General features: G+C 31.6%; 3 protein-coding genes across 3 annotated transcripts; all 3 read right to left on the reverse strand.

Moving 5' to 3' along the window:
* Window positions 1-6398: 6398 nt before the first annotated feature.
* On the reverse strand, window positions 6399-12600 carry LOC109809115 (organic solute transporter ostalpha protein (DUF300)). Its single transcript, XM_083059677.1, has 6 exons — window positions 12171-12600; window positions 11838-11911; window positions 10745-10894; window positions 10155-10440; window positions 9548-9781; window positions 6399-9358 (listed from the first exon to the last, which is right to left on the reverse strand). The coding sequence occupies exons 1-6, from the start codon at window positions 12315-12317 to the stop codon at window positions 8996-8998; spliced, it is 1254 nt and encodes a 417-aa protein (XP_082915803.1). The 5' UTR covers window positions 12318-12600; the 3' UTR covers window positions 6399-8995.
* Window positions 12601-14900: 2300 nt separating this feature from the next.
* LOC109809257 (uncharacterized) lies at window positions 14901-15965 on the reverse strand. The gene has a single exon (XM_020372512.3). It carries the CDS (start codon window positions 15796-15798, stop codon window positions 14986-14988), a length of 813 nt encoding a protein of 270 aa, XP_020228101.1. The 5' UTR covers window positions 15799-15965; the 3' UTR covers window positions 14901-14985.
* A 1254-nt stretch (window positions 15966-17219) lies between these two features.
* On the reverse strand, window positions 17220-21470 carry LOC109809966 (uncharacterized). The gene is made up of 10 exons (XM_020373398.3): window positions 21283-21470; window positions 20585-20714; window positions 20066-20204; window positions 19748-19960; window positions 19417-19555; window positions 18823-18973; window positions 18616-18725; window positions 18441-18538; window positions 18202-18271; window positions 17220-17542 (listed from the first exon to the last, which is right to left on the reverse strand). Exons 1-10 carry the CDS (start codon window positions 21373-21375, stop codon window positions 17453-17455), a joined length of 1233 nt encoding a protein of 410 aa, XP_020228987.1. The 5' UTR covers window positions 21376-21470; the 3' UTR covers window positions 17220-17452.
* Between the last annotated feature and the right edge of the window lie 1122 nt (window positions 21471-22592).

Here is a 22592-nt window from a genome sequence, read left to right on the forward strand (position 1 = left end):
TGTACAATTGATCAAGCCTTTCATGACTGAAATAGTATCTACTGCTTGTTTAGTTTACCTCTTTTATTCTTTTATTTTCCTCTCTGAGAAGTTTGAATTAGAGTTTAATTTCAATATATAAATGAAGAATAAAAAAAGTTACTACTTTGAGAGTAAAAGTACTTGAGTTTTCCCAACTAAATCCAAACATGTACCAAAATATTATCCAAACTAATTTTAAGTGATATTTTGTGACAAATAAAAATTCACTTTTTTTTGTTACGACTAAAAACATTTTAGAATTGAAGTCTTTTAGTATAATTGGTTTTGACATTTAGGGGGCGTATTAGTTTAGGATTTCATAGGATTTTAAAAGACTTTTTTTGAGTAAAAAAATTCATTGGTATTCAATCAGGATTTTATGTCACTTAAAAATAATCTAGTGGTATTCAATCTGGATTTTCAAGAATTTTTAAAGAGTCCATTAAAATTCATTGGTATTCATTTGAGATTTTTTACAACTTAAAAACAATCTATTAATATTCAAAAATATAAGGATTTTAAATGATTATTGTGTGAGGGAAATTTTGAAGGACTTTATAGTATTATCTATAAATACCAAATTCATAAAACAATCCATTCAAACCCATCGAATTTTGAATGATTGTTTGAAATGACTTTTTCAAGAATTTTCAAGTGAGTTTTTCATCTTTTTTTTTTCTATGCTCTTGTCTTCTCCATTTTTTCTTTGCTAATAATATTGTACTATTGTTCATTGCTCATATATAATATTGTAGTATTGTTCTCATCCCATTCCCCTATTTTGTGAAACTCCGATATGTAAATGATAGTGTCATTGATTTGCTCTATTTTTCTGCTCGTTCTCATTAATTGACTTGCTTTATTTTATTCTATGTAGTTAAATTTGTTCCTTTATATAACACAAAAAGTTGCTTGAAATTTCAACTTTTAAGTGATAATTTTTTTTATAACACACGTTAAGAAAAGAAAAAGGTGAAAGATGAAATTGATATCATAATCTCTACAATATATAATATATAAGATGAATTTGTTAGGGTTTCTGTGAGTAGAATGAGATGAAAATAGATCTTAGTTGGGGGAAAAACCCTCTTAACATAAAAACTGCGATTTCTCTTCTTGTCTTAAGTTTGTTACTCTTATCCCCCTCCTTTTACGACTCAGCAATTATTTTATTTTTTTTACTATGAATTTTTCTTTTTCTTTTTATATTATGAAATTAAGACTTTTTATATTTTAAAAAAAGAAAATTAACATAAGACATTGCAGTATCTAATTTTTTAGGGTTTAAGATTTATGTCTTCATTAACTTATTTTTTAAAAGAGAAAATATTGTTAAAATATTTGTTAGAATAATTTACATTTATAAATATTGTTAAAAATTATCATATAATATATAACTAAAATAATATATATATTCTATATATCTAAATGCTTATTCTTTAAATAATAATAATAATTATATATAATAATTATTATTATTATACTAATATTATATATATTGCATATGTAATTAGGTAATATTTTTTTGGTAGATTGTGGATTTCCTAATCAACGCCAATTTTTAGCTTCATTTCGAGGTGTAAGATATCATCTACAAGATTTTGCAGGTCAGGGTAATGACCCTAAAAATGAGAAAAAATTGTTCAATCTTCGTCATGCATCTTTAAGGAATGTGATCGAGAAAATATTTGGTATTTTTAAATAAAGGTTCACAATTTTTAAGTCAGCACCTCCATTTTTATTTAAGACACATGTAGAACTTGTGTTAGTATGTGCAACACTACATAACTTTCTACGTAAAGAATGTCGTTCTGGTGAATTTCTAATTGAAGTGGTGGATGCACCTTCATCTTCAACGATACCAGTTAATGAAGATCATACTTTTGAACTTATTATTCAAACCCAATAGCAAGAGCGAAAAGACGCTAATGCTTGGAGGACTAGTATAGCTATGGATAGGTGAGTGAATGCTATTTAAGAGGATAAAATATTATGGAGAATTATTATTATTGTTATTTATCTAGACATTATTATTTTTTATTATTTTTGTATTTGATTCTTTTTAAATTTGAATGTATGAATGTTTTTTTTTATATCTTTTCAAATGTCAAAAGTCCACGAAAATTCTACAAAATCCCACAGAATCTATTAAAATCCTGATTTAAAAGTCTTGCAGAATCTATTAAAATCCTGATTTTAAGTCTTGTAGAATCCTGCAAAATCTTAAAAGTCATGAAAATCCTGCAAAGTCTTTTAAAATCCGTAGGATTTTTTTTAACTAAAAAAGTCCTTTAAAATCCTAATCCAATACACCCCCCTTAGGTTTTAATAAAAGACTAAAGTTTGATTCTTAACTTAATTATAGAATGTCATTTTACTCGTACACTACAAGAAATGTTATATATAGTGACATACAAAAAGTGTCACTATAGGTATAATATATATAAGTATATGTCTATTTGATATATAATTACACATAATTTTAGTGTTAATTTTGAATGAGATTTAACAACATATTTTGTGTGTCATTTTAACATATACCCAGACTTTTTAATAATATACCAACATATATTGTAATTATTGTGTAAGTAAAAGTAACTTTTAGTGACATGTATATATAGTGTCACTATAGGGTGTGTGTCACTATATGACAATTTTCTTGTAGTGGTATAATAAACTTATGGAATTACACCTTCTAATTAAATATATATATATATATATATATATATAACATATGTAAGAGAATAAAAAAATATTATATAATGGAAAATAGTATAAGCCTTGCTTTATCACTTTAATTGTCACAAATTAGAATTGTATCTTAAAATAGTAACTATAATTATAAAACTGAAATTGATTTTGAATTGTAATTCGGAATTTTCAAAGAATTAAAATATGTAATTATAATTTTAAGATAAAACATAGTTTTATTTTCCTATCTCTAATTAATTATGGGGACATTAGTCGTATATAAAATTATAGATTGTGTAAAAGAAATTGAATGGTGACAATTGTTGCAATAGTATGGGATAAAGGAGCTATAATAATAATAATAATAATAATAAATAATAATAATAATAATAATAATAATAATAATAATAATAACTAATAGTAGAAATGACAATAATAATGAGAGAGGTAATGATAAGAAACAATAATAATAATGATGATAAAAATGGTTAAGACTATAAATGAATTAAACTTAATTTAATTATCTTAATTTAAAATTAATTGATTTGACTTGAATATCAATTCACATTTGATGAGTTTTTTGTTTACACCTCTAACTTAATTCAATTCAAGCTCACAAATAATCTGACATATCAATAATAGTAATAGTTGTAATAATGAGTATTATAATACTCATACTTGCACTCATTTTATAAAATTTCTAGGTACAAGTACTTTTCTAAGACTTATTCTTATTGAACGAATATTTTTCTATCTCTTATAGATGTTTTGGTCATATCTATCATTAGGTATTAACAATTAAGAATCTGAATAGAATCAAATTCATATATAACCAAATTTAAAATTAATCATAGTTATTGTTGTTAATTTTTTTAGTTAATAATTATTTTTCTCTTTCTCTTCTAAATAACTCTTTATTTTAGAAGACTCAAATAAAAAGTAATTACAATGTTGGATTAAAAGGATAAAGTTTTTTTTAACAACTTTAAAAAGATAAAGGTTAAAAATTGAAGAAAAAAATATATTTAATTGTATTAAAATTCTATATAATTATATTCTAAAATTGTGACTATAAGGATTTTCAAATTTCATGCTTGGAATGTACGTTTACTGTTTCTCTCAAACTTGTGGGCATAATTATATTTTGCTTGTTTGATATGAAATAGTACATTATAGAAAGGCAGTTAAACGTGAATGCGTTGCAAATTGTACACTTAATTTTAATTAGGTGCCATAATTGTTAAATTTTGGAAAACAATCTTCCAAATCGTCCAGTTTATTTATAGATCACAGTCAGATGTCAAAGTTTTGCAATAATTACATTTACTTGCGTTCCAATCAATGTGTTGCTTACACATGCACGTTATTAAAACCTAAGGTACAAGATTCGTTGTGTTTTATTATCTATGAACTATGAAGCATATTCACTTTGACTAATTATGAGATTTTTCTACAAGTTGTAAATAAGCTAGCAATTAGTGAGTACTTATCAAATGTCATTCATTGTCTCACTCGATCAAGGACCCTAATTGGGTCTAAATTTCAAATAAATTGAGTAAAATTATCTATTAAATGAGTAGGAGTAGAATTTTATGATATGAATACTTTCTGATCCAATTTGTCTTATTTATCATCCTCGGTCAAATAATATCACAAAGATTTATGTGCCCAATAAGAGACAAAAAATTAACTTTGATTACAGAAGATTTGGGTTTAAATTAATTCACGTTCCAATTGCTTGCCACGGATGTTAAGGCGGGTCAATTTGCAAGTTGACTTTTATTTTTAACACATTCTAGTAATTTGATTTCCTTGAAATTGGAACAATAAATTAATTTTATAATATTTTGAAATGACCCAATGGGCTACATAGGGCCAAAACACTTCCCTTAGCCCGTATGCTTTTACTAGTCTTGTATCATCCATACCATTTGTGCATTTCAAAAGAAGAACAAATAGAAAAGAAAAAAAATTTAATTTTAAACCGAAGAAAATAAAACGTATCTTTAGTTCAGTTGAATAGTTGATTGAGTAAGATGAGTGAATTGTTGTATTTATTAATTTGTTAATTTAAAAACGCATTTATTAAGAAGATGCATTAGAGTTTTATTCGTATACATAAAAATGTTTCTTTTTTTTTTTTCTCTTAAGTAGGTTTCATTTTGGTGATTTCTTCTAGTAGAAGCAGCCACAGCCAGGAGTAGCAGTATTCTTATCCGTTAAGGAAGAAAATGCATCATTCACATTCACAATCACATTAACTCATTCATTCAATGCTAGCTATTGTCAACTTAACTTGTTGCTAAGGTTATTTGCTGTGCCTCTACATCAAAATATTTATTGCTATATTCTCTATTTTTATATCACGGATGGATCCACATTCGTCACCACAAATAGATTAAATATTTTTTTAATCAGACTGACGTTGGATAAAGGAACAGAGCATGTTATATATAACTAAATAAATTCAAGCCAAAGCCCAAAGGGTACAAACTTGTAGTTAGCAGTAACCGTATATTTTAATTGTTATGTATAAAAAATTATAATTTTTTCTATTGAACTTTTTTGGTATATATTATTAATTAATTTAATTCTTCATATTGAACAGCTTTTATTTTTAAGTTCATATGTTTATTATATTAAAAAATTTAAAAGTGTTAAAAGAATGTATTGGTTTCTATTTTCTCATATAAAATAGTGATCCATGCCAAGGAAAAGAATATTTTACTTGGTAATGGTATCATAAAATAAAAAAGTAGCACTTTTTTGAATTTTCTTACAATGCCATAAGTCAGACAGATGAAAAATTCATTGGAAGGTGTACCTTGTATTGGACAGTGAATATGAATTTAAGTAACTTTTTTCGTTGAATGGTTCTCCCTTTTCACACTATCCCTCATCTTCATACATAAATTTGATGGTCACCTCGTGAATCTTAAAGTCAATTGAATCATATGAAAAACCCTTGAAACTTAAATTGGACCATTTTAACGGCAAATGCATGCCACACAGCTGGGAAAGTAGAAAATTATTAAGTTACAAAACTAACATGCTTCTACAGCCTTTTCTCACGTCTTATTACTTTTCTATTGTACCAAAAAATCATATAATTATGGTGTACAGGTACAACTTTTTAATGCAAATAACCTCTGTTCACCAATCGAATTTTCAAACCTGGAACTTAGAAGCACTTTTTTGTGCTTCGTTTCATCCTAGAGAACTCAAACTTTGAACTTCCCACCTTTTCTCTTTAACAAACAAAGGGTCCCCAACCATCACCCTTAGCTCTTGCAGCTTTGCCGGATCAAAGAGCACCTAGCATCTTGAAGCACTTCCCATAGAACATGACGTGCTAATGTTCATTGGAGTATGTGCACATATTATTATAATATTGGGACTAAGTTTCTAGTTCTAATAACATGCATGAAATCCCGGTTTAGAATTGACCATTTTTTCAGTGCCCAACAAACGCTTCAATTTTGGTGAAAAAATGAAAATATGTGAGCATGGAAATGCTAAATATGATTAAATTAGTCTATATATTACATATAGTTATCTCCATCCTTCACTTTTTTGTACTCTTTATCTAGAAAATAACCTAAAGTTAAGAGGGACAAGATTTGATGTTTTCCATATATCTCTACTTCTGAAAACGCCATCAGGGAGACATGATCCAACAAGGAAAAGAAAGAGAAGCAAAGCCAAATTTTTTGACATTGATGAACAACATGTATAGCAGCAGTTCCAAATTGGCATCACAAACTCGTAGAGAAACCGTAACTAGTTAACAAATAATAAAAAAAGAGAAACAAAAGAATAATAGATGGTTTATGAGTGAGACGAGTTGTGGTGTCTCTTTAATTTACCATAAACACGAGGAAGATTCGGTTTTGCGGTTGTTGTTGGTGTGTAGAAGGTGGAAGAACCTTCTCCTGCGGTAATAGAAAGCGCATTTGAACCTTGAAAAGAAGATGAACTTCCTCAGTTTGCAAGCAGACCTTAGCCTCAGCCAGACAATCTTCTTGGCACGAACCAAAGACCCTTTGATTCTCTCTGTCAGACTCTTCTTCCTGCAGAACTGGTAGCTTCTCAGGAATACCTGTCTCTTCTCCAACATGGTGTTATTGTTGTTCTGATCAGGGTAGTTTAAGTAGTAGTAATATCCAAAGGATTCACTCCTAAACAAAGGGTTCACACTCACACTACCCATCTTTTGATACTTTGATTCTCACAACCGTTCTGAATCAGAGAGAGAGAGAGAGAGAGATTTTAATATATAGAAGAAACGGTTTTGTCCAAGTATGTGAAAGTGGGGAAGAACTCTCAACTGTAGAAATTCAACGCCCCTTATTTTACTTAGCTTTCTTCGCAAAGCCACCGTGTGGTGTGGTTGCTAAAGTCTAAACACAAGACTCGTATTCTTTTTTCTTTCTTCTCCTGTCACATTATTTTAAGCACTTCAACACGTGGACAACAGGATAAACTCTCTTTTATCGTGTTTTTGGTGAGCGTTTTACCAAATTAATTTTAGTCAAATTTTATTTTAAAGTGATACAACTATTACTGATATACATTCTTTTATGTATAACAGAAAAATATATATTTAAAGTTATTTCATATACACACAGTAGTGGTAGAATATCTAATAATTTTTGCATAGATGGTGGGTCACGTGCTTTTTGTGTTCGACCTTACATGTTTGACCCATCTCTTTTTACTTGCTCTTTTTGCCCTTAACTGTGGTAATGGCTGCTTATGTTATGTATGTATAAGAGTCATAAATAATCCGTAACAAACTTCCATTACATTAGTGTGAGTCCATGTAAGTGGAGACAAACTTGCTCCTACTATTGTGGGCTCCATGGATGTTTTGGTAGGGTTTGATCCAAGCCATCCAATAAAGAAAAATTATTAAATAGTCTTGAAACACATAATAATACATAATTTCTAATTTATCTCTCTATATGATATGTAATTAAATATTATTAAAAAAAAAGTTGAAAAGAAAAATTTAAATACATATTATATAAAGATCGGATAAACTATAGACTATATAATAATTTCTTTCTAAGGAGGGAGGGACGGAGGAGCATCATTTCCCGAACTAGTGGGGTCGAAAGCTTGGTTGGTGTTTGTCGCGGTTCAAACCAAAACATGAACCAATAAATGCGAAAAGGACCAGCAGTTACTAATTACTATCACCACCAAACGTTGTGACATGGGCGACAACAGCAGACAATGCCTGAATGAATCCACGGAATACCAACTACAATATAAAACCATTTGTACGATGATCAAGACCACGATCGCTACGTGAAGAAGATAACCATAATTGATTGTGAGTTGAAGCATCAGATATTCAAAAGCTATTGATGACTACGGCGACGAATTCACAAATATAAAAAGATGCTTGAAAAATGATATTGCTATAATGATGAAAGTGCAAGCTAGTGTTTAAATAAGTATTTGGATATAATAAAAATAAAATAAGTATCTTAAAAACATGGTATTGTTTATTGATGATACCTTCTTTTATTTTGGCGTACAGATTGAAACTACATTTTAGTTATAAGATTGAAAAACAAATGAAGAATGAGATAGCAACTATTTGTGCGTCTTTAGATAATTGAACTTGCATGATATGAAATTAAGCAAAATCGTAGTACAAGGTTTCAGTTACTTGTGGCCTTTGACTCGGCAATAATAAACATTTGTCCTTGGAAAATGAAAGATCGGATCACGTGATACATGAGTATTCAGCTTTAATGGATCTGGAAGAGTTACGAGACACTCCAGAACCAGAAACTTTGGAGTAAAAACCTATACATCAAATTTTATAAAGGTAAAAATGATGGCAGTCATTCTATTAAATCTTACAGTGATAGGTAAGTTCCAGGTGCAAAGGAGAAAAGAACATAGATCAATTAGTTAATTTAGCTCTAATCCAAATTCACTCAGTAATCAGTATATGCCGTGTTTGAAGCCAACCATTTCTGTATCTACGACGTGCACACGATACACAATCAGTGAAGACAATTACAACATGAAGACTGATGACCAATTATCAAGCATTGGTTTGGTTGGGAGAGATAGGGCTTTTAAGCAACATTGACACGGATATTAGCGCCAGACCAGCTTACACGCATTCATGGAATCAAACAAACCACACTCCGCTCATAATTCTCTCCTAGAAGAGAAAAGATGTAGGAATGCCCCTAATACTCTCTTCTCTCTTCAAAAATGACAATTTTCCCACTAAATTGGCTCTGAATGTTCCTCTTGATTACCTAGTACCAACTTTATCAGCTGCTGGGACTTTTTCAGGATAATTGGATGAATCCAAGTCGATAAGTGTCATATCGTATGGCACAGATAAAGAATTTGACACATCCACGAGTAAGGAAGATTTCATACCACCAGAATGTGAAATATCAGAGATGGGGCCAGAATTTGAGGGAGTGCTACTGCTAGAGGAAAAACTTGAGAGCTGTATGTCATCCACCTTGTTTCCAAACAAATGCTTGTTTCTTCTCACGTTCTCCATCTCTGGGCCAATTGGAACAAAAGTCCGTGACCTATACTTCCTAGTTCCCTCTTCACCTTCACCATGGTTGTAGAGAACATAATCATGGTATGTTGGTGCAAACTGCCACAAGAAATATCAAACTGTCAGCAGAGATTAAAAAAGCAAAAAGAGTCAGAATCATACAGAAAACTCCATGGAACTATAGTTGCAACATGTGATGGTTGCTAACTGCTAAGTCATGCATTGAGCCAGAGGCGTAGAATTATGATGGTAAACTAAAACTTTTAGAATATTAAAAGTGAGACTGGCCTGGTGGACGGTATCATGGTAAAAGTCATTTAACTTCAAAGCATGAGCAAGGCTAGCTGAAAACCCACGGGATACACCAATGTTAGCCCCGGCATATTCCTTGTATGGAAATGCATAGAAGTGGCCAACAGCAGCAAGTAGCATCTCAACGCAAATAAAAAAATCTTGAAGTAGAGCAGCTTCATCTGCATCCTTGACTAATTCCGACTTTGCAGCAAGGAATACCAAGACACCCTAATATATCAGAAACAAAAAGTTGTCCAGCTTCAAACCTCTAGCAGAAATACGGTGTAAAATTAACAGTAAATCAATTTCAAATTGTAGAATATAGCAAACTGTAATACAGCTCAAAAATAATCATCGCAATGTAGCAAACTGACATCTTAGCATTACACAGATACAGGTGTCATTGTGTTTTTATTTCATTATTATTATTATCAATTCTGAACTATGCAAATAGCTTCTTTTTTTTTGGGGGGGGGGGGAAGTAAATGCAGTTGGTAGGTGTTTTAAATAATGTGTTTTGAGAAAAAGATTACACAACGCAACAATTAGAGTAAATAACAGGAAAGAACAAACCATACAAAGAAAGAGGCGCGAAAAGTACCTGCCAATAAGTTAGGAATACAACAGATTTTATTATAATAAACTTCGGAACTGGATTGAATGGTTGAAGCAGATCCTTGCATGCCACATAAAACAAGGCAAGAGCATAGAGAGCCATTGTGTACGAGAACGTATAGATGATTGTAAGATACAAGTATGATTGCTTTGGACTGAAATTCCCATCCTTATATTTCCCCTTCGCATAAAGTATAAGTGTAACAACGACTAAAATGGGCTTCAAAATCACAAACTGCAAACACCCTTGCTTGCATTTACGTATGAAACGTCTGCAAAAAAAGTTCAAGAATGAGAGACCATCACCAACTATGATATAATAATCAAGCTGTCATATTACATGTTTGAATCATATTTTTTGTTCCCCTGGGACTCCCAAGATTTAGATATTGCAAAAATCTGTCAAATAAGCAGTTTTTCAAATAGCAATACCTACATAGTCCCACTTACAAAAGTTAGATAAAACATCAATTCCATGGAAAATTGTAAGGATTAGTTTTCAAGGAATATTAAACAACATTTCAAGCACAGTAACTTGTAGTACAAAAGTATGAGTTAAATTTTTTTAAAACTCACCCATCAAGCGCTAGAGGAGGTAAGCAACAAGTCATTAGAAACAATGATGGCTTCAGAATCCGTCCGCTTAAACTTAGGACCACTGCTCCAGGACCACCAACCCATTCGAGACACAGCGATAAGAAATTATAAATAACCCAAGCTTCATAGCTGAAAAGGCAGCCAAGAGAATGTTAATAATCACAGTGATCCTAGTTGATAAAATAGGTTATAAAAATCATTCATTTTTTAGACAAATAACAATAAGGATTAGTGACTTAAAGTTTACAGAGGCACTAAAAATGTAAGATAGTCAAATCATAAGACAAAGGAAGTGGCATTCAGTATTGAAACTGTATATGTAAACAGTGTTGCTGCTGCAACACTCTCCTTTGCCACCTCAGTCACATAATCAACAGAATATGAGAAGAAGAATACTACTCTCAACCACTGTTTACTGGCTACCTGATCAGACATTTACAATGGTTAAACCAATCTTTAAAATGACAAGACATAAAATTCTATCCTTGGAATTAGATTTCATCCGGAGTAAGATACCAAAGCAGTAAGTTCTAGATGCAATTTCAAGGGGTTTCTGGACAGAATGACATCCACTTCATATAAAAAAAAAAAAACAGGGAAAAAAAAGTTTCAAGATTTTACTTCAAAAAAAAAAAAAAAAAACTGAAACGACACTGGTTTCAGGGACATTTTTACTTTCAGCAACCCAAATGCAAGGATGCAAAACCCACATTTGATCACAATTTCAGCTGTGAATGGCAACATGATGCGCTACAGTGAGGTGCTCCGTAACGACATACTCAAATGTAGGGGGTGGCCAGTCCACCACCCCGTGTGATTGGCAACTTTGCCTATGACTACTTCAGACTATTCATTAAGGAAAGACTCGAGCAGAATAATTGCATGCAGTTCATACACCTATACAGTTCAGCCATAATTAGATACAAGTTATCTCTCTCCCAAATCATTCGAACAAAAACAGAGAAGTACACATGTAAACCACAATACACAAACAAATAAAAAGAAACTAATAAAATATTAAAATTTAATATAGCAACAGCCACAATAAGTAGAGAAACAGAGAATAACTCACATTTCCCGGATTGAATTAAAATAGATTGAACACTCTGGTAGAACAAGGGACAAGAATGACATCAACGCATAAACCTGTTAGAAAACGGAACAAGATCACATTAACATAAAAACCCTGATTTTAAGAATCCTTGTCAGACATGAATGAAAATGCGCATTTAAATTGATATTTAAACTTGGATTGGGTGTCGTTTGATCACTTAAGGTACTAGGGTAGTTTCTGCAATTAAGAAAAATAATAATAAGGCAACAAAATAAAGGTTAAAGCGAAATTATAAATTGATATTCCGTTAAAATTAGAATGAGAAAAAAGGCATCAGGAATTATGACTAACCGGGACCATAAAAACGATCCGAACAATGAAGCGTTGATAGGTGGGTTCGGTGTAATTAAGGAGGTGCCTGTAAATGTGCAGCAAGGCCAAGGCAATAGCTCCGCAGGTGCAGAAGAAAGCGATGATGTACAGCAAGAGTGGAACCATTTCGAAATTCCGTCAGCGAAAATGGGCCAACGGAGCCGAATTCATGTCAGGGAAGAAACGAATTGGTGAAGCGAACCCTAGACGGAATGATTGTATTTGTTAGGGTTAGGGTTGAAAAGGAGTAGATCTGGGAAAGGAGAGGTGCATGCAGCGGTGGCGGCTATGAAGGAATCGGAATCGACAGTGGCGATGACACGCTAATCGCTAAATCTTGCTTTCCTTTTCTCTCTTTCTATTCTCAGTTCACAACGGTGCCTGCCAATTGCCAAAACAGATTCCACATATTTTCATGCTTTAAATATTAGATTGCTTTTCTCATTTCCTTTTTTGAAAATTTACTTTATTATTTCTCCTCTATTCTCTCTCTCTGTCTTCCCATTTTTTTCTTCTTTCGTACTCACTGTGTTTAATTAATTTAATTACCACTAAAAAAACTCGTGTTATTTAATTATTAATACCTTTAAATGCCATAAATTGTTAATTTAATGTCACTTTTTTTTCACCAATTTAATGTCACGTTTAAAAAATGAAAAAAAATAATATATGCACTATCAAGAAGTTTACCGCGTCATTTTAATCATAAATTAATGTAAGATAAATTTATTATTTTTTAAAATAAATATCTAAAAAGTTTTTTTTTATTTACACAATGAAAGTTAAACTCCATAAAAAAAAATTGTTACATGAAAAATTCATATTAAGATTAGACACGACTTAATTAAGGGTTAAAGTTAATCACTAGTATTTTTAAAGATTTATAATAAGATTATGATATGTATCATTTATCTCATTCTAATACTAGTATGTATAAAAAATATAAAATGTCAAATTCGATTTTATCCAAAATAAGATTATGACATTTAAAAAAGAATTTTTGCATTATTTACATATTAAAAAAATCTATATGAACATATCTTTCAAACTAATAATTATAAAAGTCAATAAATTTATTTTAATGATATTATTAGTGTAAAGTGACCTTATTTATGCATAACTAATCTCTTTTTTAAAAACTACTAGTGTTGGTCTAGGTGGAGGATGGAATCAAGACCTTATTTATCAAGTGTTTATGGTCATAACAATTACAAAATGAAATGCATTTAATGAATGATAGGAATTGAGATTCAAAAAAAATTTAAATTCTTTAAATTTATAAAAAAAAATTATCTGAACACAACCTTAAATTTGTCAACTTATAAGAAATAATTAATTAGATTTGATCATATGTCTTATAGAAACTAATTAAGAATCATGTAGTTTAAAACTACTTAATTCTTTTAAATTTGAAATTTAATTGTATTTTATAAAATATATTTTTCTTACAATTTATACTATATTTATAATTCTTCTAAATTCAAATTTAATATTTTATAATTTTTATATAAGTGAAAACAGATGATGATTGATTCAAAATTTGATGATATAGACCTAATACCGCACAAAAACTAGTTGAACAACAAGGAGCAAGTGCCCTTGCAGCTGCTCCAGCTGAGCGAGTTCTCTGGACCTCCATCATGTCGGTCTCTTATCAGTCATGGACAAGTATTGAACACATTGAGTCTTATATTTTCAATAGAAAATGTTTTAAGAGAAAAAGTCTTAAATATTGCCCGCGCAGAATGATAATTGCAACTTAGTTATTAAATTATATAACATCATTCAGTTTAATTAGGTGTTAAAACTAGATAACTTGGTATGTTTGGTTTTTGATATTTGTGTTTGCTAGTCAGTTAATATTTTGAGAAACTGGTCCTTATTTGATTAGTTTTTAAGTTGAAGTTGGTTTACAATAAATGTTAGACAGGGTTGGTTTCCAAATTAATTAGATTTTAATTTTGTGTTGTTCAGATAAATTTCGCCCAAAGTACTTTTGGAGGAGAAAAATAAAAAATAAAATAAAATACTCTTATAATAAACTTATATATAAACTAATTTTTTTTTTAAAAAAAGTTATTAATTTCTTCAAAATTATATTTTTAATTTATGTATAAGATAGATTTACCTTATAAAGAAGTATGTTTTAATTTTCCTATTTATATAAAATATTCACCATTTTGATTAATCTTTATCAACCACTATAAATGCATATAAAGTGATTATTTCTCTTCCAACATAATATATTTCAGATCCAAATTTGTTAAAACACACAGGTCACTACCATTGACAACCGTGTTGAAGTTGATCTTATATATAATTGCTGTTTTTAGGCGTGTTATCTTGTTACTCAACTAAAACCCTGGTGTTGTAGGAATGAATTGCATTGCAACTGACTCGAGATTCAGATACTTGTAGAAGATTTTTTTTTTCTGCAAGATCCGTCACTGGCTCGTTCCTTTCTGATGTTTACTCTTGATGAAGTTGGAAAAATACATTTAATAGCAGATGAAAAGGTTAATAACGTTATAGCCGAGTACTAGTATTTATTTCTGAAGTGGCAGTTCAGTCACAGTAAGATAGTCGGCACACAGTTAAATTTATTGTAAAGTTGCTAATGCTTGTATTTATCAAGTTGAATGAGCCATTTTTTATCTAGCTTAGAATTCAGTATTAAAATTCAGTATTGAGCATGGATGGAGATGGAAATGAAGAAATACCACGTGTATTAAAATTAAAAGCAAAGACATGCAATCTGAATAATATTTGGTAGTGAAGAAAAACAGAGGTTAGACTAGCTGCCAAAAAGAAGGTTGATAAGAATTCTAAAGACAGGCCCTCTTTTAGCGGAGAGAGCCTGATGCACAGCCTTGTGGTCGGGAACAAACCCCTTTTCCTTCATCTGTTCCAGCAAGCGTGCAGCCTCGTGCAGCCTCTCCTCCCTCACCAACCTCTCAAACAGGGAGGTATAAGTCTCGGCGTTGGGCCTCATCCCCTTATCCATCATTTCCAACATGTACTTGCTCGCCTCCTTCGCGTACTTTCCATCCGAAGCAAGCCCCTTAACGAGAACAGCGTAGGTGTAAGCGTTGGGGGAGACCCCACAAGCGAGCATGCGCATGTAGACCTTCAGAGCCTCCTTGGGCTGGGCGGCGTCGGCGTAGGCCTCCAGGATGGCGGTGTGGGCCACCACGTCGGGCATGTGGCCCTTGTCCTTGATCTGGCCCAAGAGCTCCAAGGCCTCGTGGGTCAGACCCTCTTTTGACAATGCGTCGAACATCTTAACTGCGTGGTTGAACAGCCCGTCGCCGTTCCTCATGTTGTGGAAAATCTCCTGCAGGTCCTTAGGGTCCTTGGGCTCTTGAATTGCGGGCTTCTTGCTGAAGGGGTCGTAAGGGGGTGGTAATGGCCTCTTCGTCATGTGGGTGTTGCTGTCTTGGTCATCGTCGGAATCGGAAGAGAGGGAGAAGTTGAGCTTCGTGTCGAGGGGCTTCTTGTTCTTGGTGGAACAGAAATGGCGATCAAGGGAAATGGGTGGGGAAAATGTGTTTTGGAAGATTAAAGCGCGACGTATTGCTGTGATTGTGCCTCTGCCACACAAAGCCATTCTCTTCTCACTTCTCACACCGCTCACCTCTTCTACCCTCTCACTCCTAACTCCTTCACTTACTCCTCTTTAGAATCCTTCTCGAAGATTCCGACCATCACTCCACTCGACAAAACTTTTCATGTCATTGGGCCGCCCGATTTACCTCTCCTTTTATATATATAAAAAAAATATTTAATTTATCAAAATTAATTAAAATAGTTGAGTAAATTTTAATTTTATTTCAATTTTAATAATTTGACTAGTCAACCCCGATTGGCATCACATTCATTTTTATTTGTTTGATGACTAATACCACGCAATTGCATTGCGAGTTAAGTTGGGGTTAGCAGCAAGACCCCAACTAGAAGAATACTATTTACTAGCCCCACTGGAATGAAAATGGCATAGGGAGTTCAAACCCACATATATGAGAAGAAGGTTATAAAATCGTATTTGATCTTTATATACTTTAAATTGATCCACTTTGATTTAGAACGTATATTTTTGTCGGTAAATGAAAGTAAGTGCCCATATTTACGTCTTAATTATTGAAAAGCTATTTGTTAAACTTGGAATATTTTAGTTTACTCAAGATTCAACATACGATTATTTTGTGTATAATAATGACAACAAAATTAAACAAATACCTTGACACTAGTTCAACTTTATATGAAATTTTACTCAAAGTTCATCTGAACTAGTGTTGGTTTCTTGACTCCTCCAAAATTGACATATTTTGCACTTAATATTCTATTATATCAATAAACTTCATATTACAATATTTATTGAGGAAAGTGAGGCTTAACACCACAAAATACATGACATCATGTCAATCAGAACCAAATGCATGTTTATAGCAACGGTTCCACCCCATAACAAATATTTACTTCTAATTTTTCATGATATCACTAAGATTTTGCTGAGATAACTTGATTCTATGTTTTTTATTTTAAAAAAAATAGATTAAAAACCTAATTCAATATTACAAAATTGACTTATAAAGTAAAAATTTATCTTCACTTATATATTATTATGATGTTATTCATAATCAATGCGAAATATTCAACACATCCTTCTTACACCAAAGAAGGAACATCTTCAACGCACCCTCACTTATATACATTATTATAATTTTATTTATAATGTATGTAAAATGTCCAACATTTCACCCAAAATTATTGATAACACGACGCAACTTCTCTTATGTTGTGCGTAATCTTAAGAATAAGTCAATCTTTATTTTTGTACTGCACATATTCAAACAGCAAAAATGTACCATCTTCGCAAGAGCTATTCAGCAAAAAAGGTATTTTAAACTCAACTGATGAGAAGCCAAGAGCACACATTCGACTCACGCTAGCTACGATGCTATACCTATAAAACTAACACGGTAAAAGATCCATGACCTTACCTACCGCACAGTTCTTTAGTAACACAACTTCAAAAAAGCAGTATATTGATTTCTAAGACCACAGTCCACAAGTATATTATACTCAACGCAGTTGTAAGGCAGGTCAACATAACATACAAATGGAAAAAGTTCAATTAAAATGGCTTCTCTGTCAAAATTGTAATAAAACAAATTACAATCTTTTCCTCTGATTCAGATTCAAAAATTCCACCTTGATAAAATCTAAATACTTCAGATAATTACTCCAGTCAAAAAACGTCCTCACCGAATTACCAAACCTTGGGCTGCCTGGGACCCATCCTCCGTTATTTTGTTGGCCTGAATGGTACTGATAACATTCGCAATATTTCCCTAGAAATAGGAAACAAGAAATTAAAAATCGTACCAAATCAAAAACCTGTTACTAGGGTTGAAGCAATGACATTTCATCGTAAAAGTGCACCACCATCCTTAAGAAAGAATGGCATAATAACGATCTATTGTGAAAAACTAGATAAGCAGAAGCAAACATGACAACAAAAAAACTTTTAGGAAATAACAATTTAAATTGTATTCCCTACCAATAGTAATATTCTTATTTATAAAACAGTCTTAAAGTATTCAATATTTTATTTTTTGGTAACCATGGTATTGATAAACCAATAGTAACTAATCTCCATCAAGAACCATGAACTCACACAAGATAGGTATTTCTCTCCCAACATAATCTATTACATACCCAACACATAAAGCATTCAATATGGAGCTTAATTCAAAATAGACAGGCTTTTGAAATTTCAAAATCAAATATTGATCATGATATTAAAGGCCATAAATTCAAGGCAGTTATTGGTTGAAATTCTTATTAGCAAAAAATAACTGAAGTAGTTCTTTTACTTTAAAATTAAATTTAATGAATTCAGCTCATATTAAGTGTATGGCTGTATAAAAGTAGGACTAATATAAACATTGTTATGCATTGAGACGTATGTAATTGTAATTCTGAAAATTGTAGACAAGAAATTCTTTACCCTCCATGTCACTAGCTTTGTTCGAAGTTCTTGCCACTGGTGCTGACCAAACACACGATCGGTAGGATGACTGCACAATTAATACTTGCATTAAATCAGGTACAACAGATAAATGAATTTTTAACACACGGGTATATGTTGCTGAAAAAAATAGTTATGGTCAACAGGTTCATGTCCATATGCCCAGAGTAAGAAAGACAGTAGGGTGCAGAGGGATGACATATTGAGTCAGAACATACCTAACAACTACTACTTGATTCATTTGATCCATCTTACAGTCAATTAACTTGGCAGTTATTGCTCTAACCACCCATAGTTCCACCTCATCATCATTGATCTGGAAGCAACGTTACAAAATTTCAATTACGCTAGAAAGAACACAAACAAAAGCATAGAAATCGAACACAAATTTACCCGAAGTGTGTCCTTAATAAGTTCATATGGAATTTGGCCAGATCCATCAGAGCTAAGATCCACCAAGGACATCAGCCTCATTTTGGCAATGCATTCTTCATGCACAAGGCCTAAAAACACCATAACATTTTTATAGTAACATATACTAGAACAGAGCAGTGTATATGCAACTATTGATAAATGATATCATTCAGGAACAGTGTTTACCATAACTTTTCAACAAGGTGGAGTTTGCAGCATGATAGTCTAGGTATGCATCCAGCCTCTGGGTAAGAAAAATCTTAAGAAGCTGATATAACAGACCATATTTGGCATCCTTCTCTAGTTGTCCAACAGCAGGCAAGTCTAGTAAATCACACTACAACATGACAATCAACATAGTGAATGATTTTTCAGAATTTACAGCAATCTAAGCCAAAAATGGCATCAAACGTAGTGAACTTAGATATCTAAGAGTAAAATTTATAACGAGAAGGAGATATTAGAAAACCAAAAGACAAGTTTTAATTTATAAATAGAGATGACCAGTGAGAACAAGAAAGCATCCCTATCACCTTATGGGTTTTAGTACTATGCAATAAATTGCCATGATTAACTGTTTCATACTTTTATGACTAATATACACACAGATAGACAGACCAGAAAGTCAAGCACTGTCAAAGCAAAGGAGGCAATCAAAATAACAGGTGAGGATTTTACTATTGACAACAATAACTCCTAAAATAATTGAACAATGTACCAAGCTGAAACTGTAAAATCATGCAATCTTTCAAACATTGTAATTAGAATTCGATAAAGTACCTGAAATATGTCAGGTGCCCTCACAAATTCCACAATTGCCCGGGCAGCCTCCTCTTTGGCTTCACTCAAAACTTGTGCATCTTCTCCGATAAAAGTTGACAGATAACTGGTCAGGAACTTAAAAGCATCCTTTGACATGCTGCGATAAAATGAGATGCAATACTAATTACTGTTTTGGTATTAAAAGAATGAAATTGAAAGATGGATAGAAGATTGTAGTCTCAAGGGGGAAGTGCAAATGGGAAGAAATTTAAGGTGTTCGCCCACTCTCAAAAGAGGTAAAGGGAACATACATAAAATTGATGCTGACAAGAATTTACTTTTGCTATACCTTTTATTTTCCTTCAAAATATTAGAGATAGCAAGAAAGAGTTCTCTCTGTTCTGGTATCCCAATCTTCCAGTCTTTCAAGAAGTTATCAATCTTTTTGAACGAAGGTATAATGTATTCTGTGACTTTCCCATCAACAGCTAAATTCAGTACCTTCATGTATACATAAAACTGGCAGTATGGAGTCTCCAAAAGATTGTATAGATTGATCAAACTGTAAAGAAAAGAGAAGATATTTTAACATCAATAATCAATAATATAAATAGTCACAATAGCAGGCATTACCAGAATTTTTAATCGAAATAGCACGTGATATTACATTTTCAATCGGGCAGCAGGCTTTTCATTTGGCTGCTGAAGTAATTTTGCAGTTATAACTTTTACAATCTCCATCACTTCATCTGGATTCTCAGTCTTTGTAACAAGATTACAGATGATAGTGAAGACAGACTCTATATCTGGTATAAGAAATAACAGAACTTGTTAGCACACTAACATTCAGCTGGTAACATTAATGGCACATCCTAGTACCCTGAGAAGTTCTCGATGCAACACCAAGTTGGATTCTAAACAAGAACGTGGGAAATGCAACAGTCAAGAAGGAAGCCACAAATGAAGCATAATCAACAAAAAGGGCTGAAAGAATATCACAGTCAACAATGCCATAACCAACCAAACTAGCAGAGTTGGTAAAGGATCCAGCACAGCTGATTGCACGATGAAATAGAATTCACGTTCTTCATCAATGAAATTGGAGCTAGGTCAAAATGCAAAAGGAATACAACACCAAAAGCAGTATATAACTGAGATCAAGAAGAAGAAAAAAATAGCATTCTACCTTTTTCGGAAACCTTTGAGAAAATCAATTCAGCAGAGGTAATCATCAATGATGCTAGCTCCAACCACTTTCCCATAACAATGAACTCTTCTGCCTCCATGCAGAGTCTGCTAACTTGCGGCTCAGCAACCTGACAAACCAAGATGGGAAGCACCAAATTCATGAATAATACAACTTACAAACACCAAATTAAAACAAGAAAACAACAATTCGCTCAAATATAACAAGATGCAAGGGTGTAAGGAGCAGCAGTAGAAGAAATAATCTAGCACCAATAAACCCTAAAAATACACACACGAAAAATACTATTCCCAGTGTTTTTAATCAACATCTCTCGCATCCACCCTCTCTTCCATACAACCTACGAAACGAATCTGACTAATATATATCATTCCCTCCCTTACATTTTCTGAACATCGACATGAATCTCGAAAACTTCTAGAAGAAAAAAAGACGACACACAACGAGTTCTCACGAACAGACCAAAACTTGAATATTCTATCTAGAGTCACCGAGTTTTACAAATTCATATTCAATTTTAATTTCCACAAGCATTTCAACTCAGATGATACACGGCGCATTGTGAATGTAGCGAAACCAACAAATAAGCAAAGTAACCGAACCGCACACAATTATAACTAAGAAAAAAGGTTTGGGGGCAGAGACATAGAGATAAGAAAGAAGAAGAAGAAAATGACCTCAGGACCGGCATCGGCCCAGGCAAGTTCGGAGGCGAATCGAACGACGGAGAGTGCAGCGTCTTCTTCGGAGGTTGGCACCACAGTCGCCATGGTTTCTGTTACAGTGATGTTAGAAACCCTAGGTGGCTCGCGCGGCAGAGAAGACGGTGTAAGTAACCAAAACCCCAACTTATTCACTTTCACAAAACTCGTGATTTCTGATCAAAAAGACTTTTATAATTTTACGAAATTATACTACATTATTCTATTTATTTATTGTAAATTAGTATTTTAACTTGGGATCTATACGATAAATATTTATTTTATATAATTAAATTTCATAATAAATTAATATGTTAAATTTATAAATTATATTTTAATTAAATTTCATAATAAGTAAAAAAATCATATTAGTTATATTTTAAATTTTTGGTAAATAATTTTTACTATGATATAAAATTATTAAAACATTAACAAAATTATTTGTAAATTTATAAATATTGAAATTTAATATAAAAATAAAATTAAATAATATATTAAATTAAATGAGTTGTTAAAAATATATAAAAATACTCTCATAATATAATAGTTATATAAAAAAAGTTATAACTCGATATATGTATAGCGTGTTTGTATCAGTTGTGAGACGTGATTTTTCACGTTTAGACTGAAGTAGAAAATAGTTACTTCTCTGTAAATTTAGAATCGGACGTAGTAAAAAAAGGAAAACTTGAGTTTAATAATCCAAACCAAACACGCACGTAATATAATCCTCCTCGTACACACATATATAATTATCATAAACGTTTAAAGATTATTTTTCAGCACGAACATTCTTAGTTGATTTTCTTCGATAATAGAGATTTTAGGTATTTTTCTCAACCTTATCATTTCTTTAAATTTATCTTTTATATTTTTAGATTTATATTGAATTTTTAAAAAAATATATCAATAAATAAAAATATTTTTACTGTAAATATAAATAATTAACATATACACAAATATTTTTTATTGTAAAATTTAATTATAGTGTAATTTATATATTTAAAATTATTTATTTATTATAACTTTTAATAATTATTTGTTTATTATAATTTACTTTTAGTTGTATAAAGTAAATATTTACCATGTATATTACACATGCTAAAAAAATAATTTAAATAATGAATAAACAAAAATATATTAATCATATATAAATAAGTTATTATAATATTTTCATTTACCCTAATTCTATAATACTCCATTTGAGAGAAAGTCGTGATATTGATGAAAAGTTTTTGTCAGGTACTTCTTATTTTTTAAAATTATACTAAGTTACAAATATTTGT

Source organism: Cajanus cajan, chromosome 7 (genome assembly GCF_000230855.2).
Source record: "Cajanus cajan strain Asha chromosome 7, NIPB_CcT2T_4, whole genome shotgun sequence".
In the NCBI taxonomy this organism is placed as follows: Eukaryota; Viridiplantae; Streptophyta; class Magnoliopsida; order Fabales; family Fabaceae; genus Cajanus; species Cajanus cajan.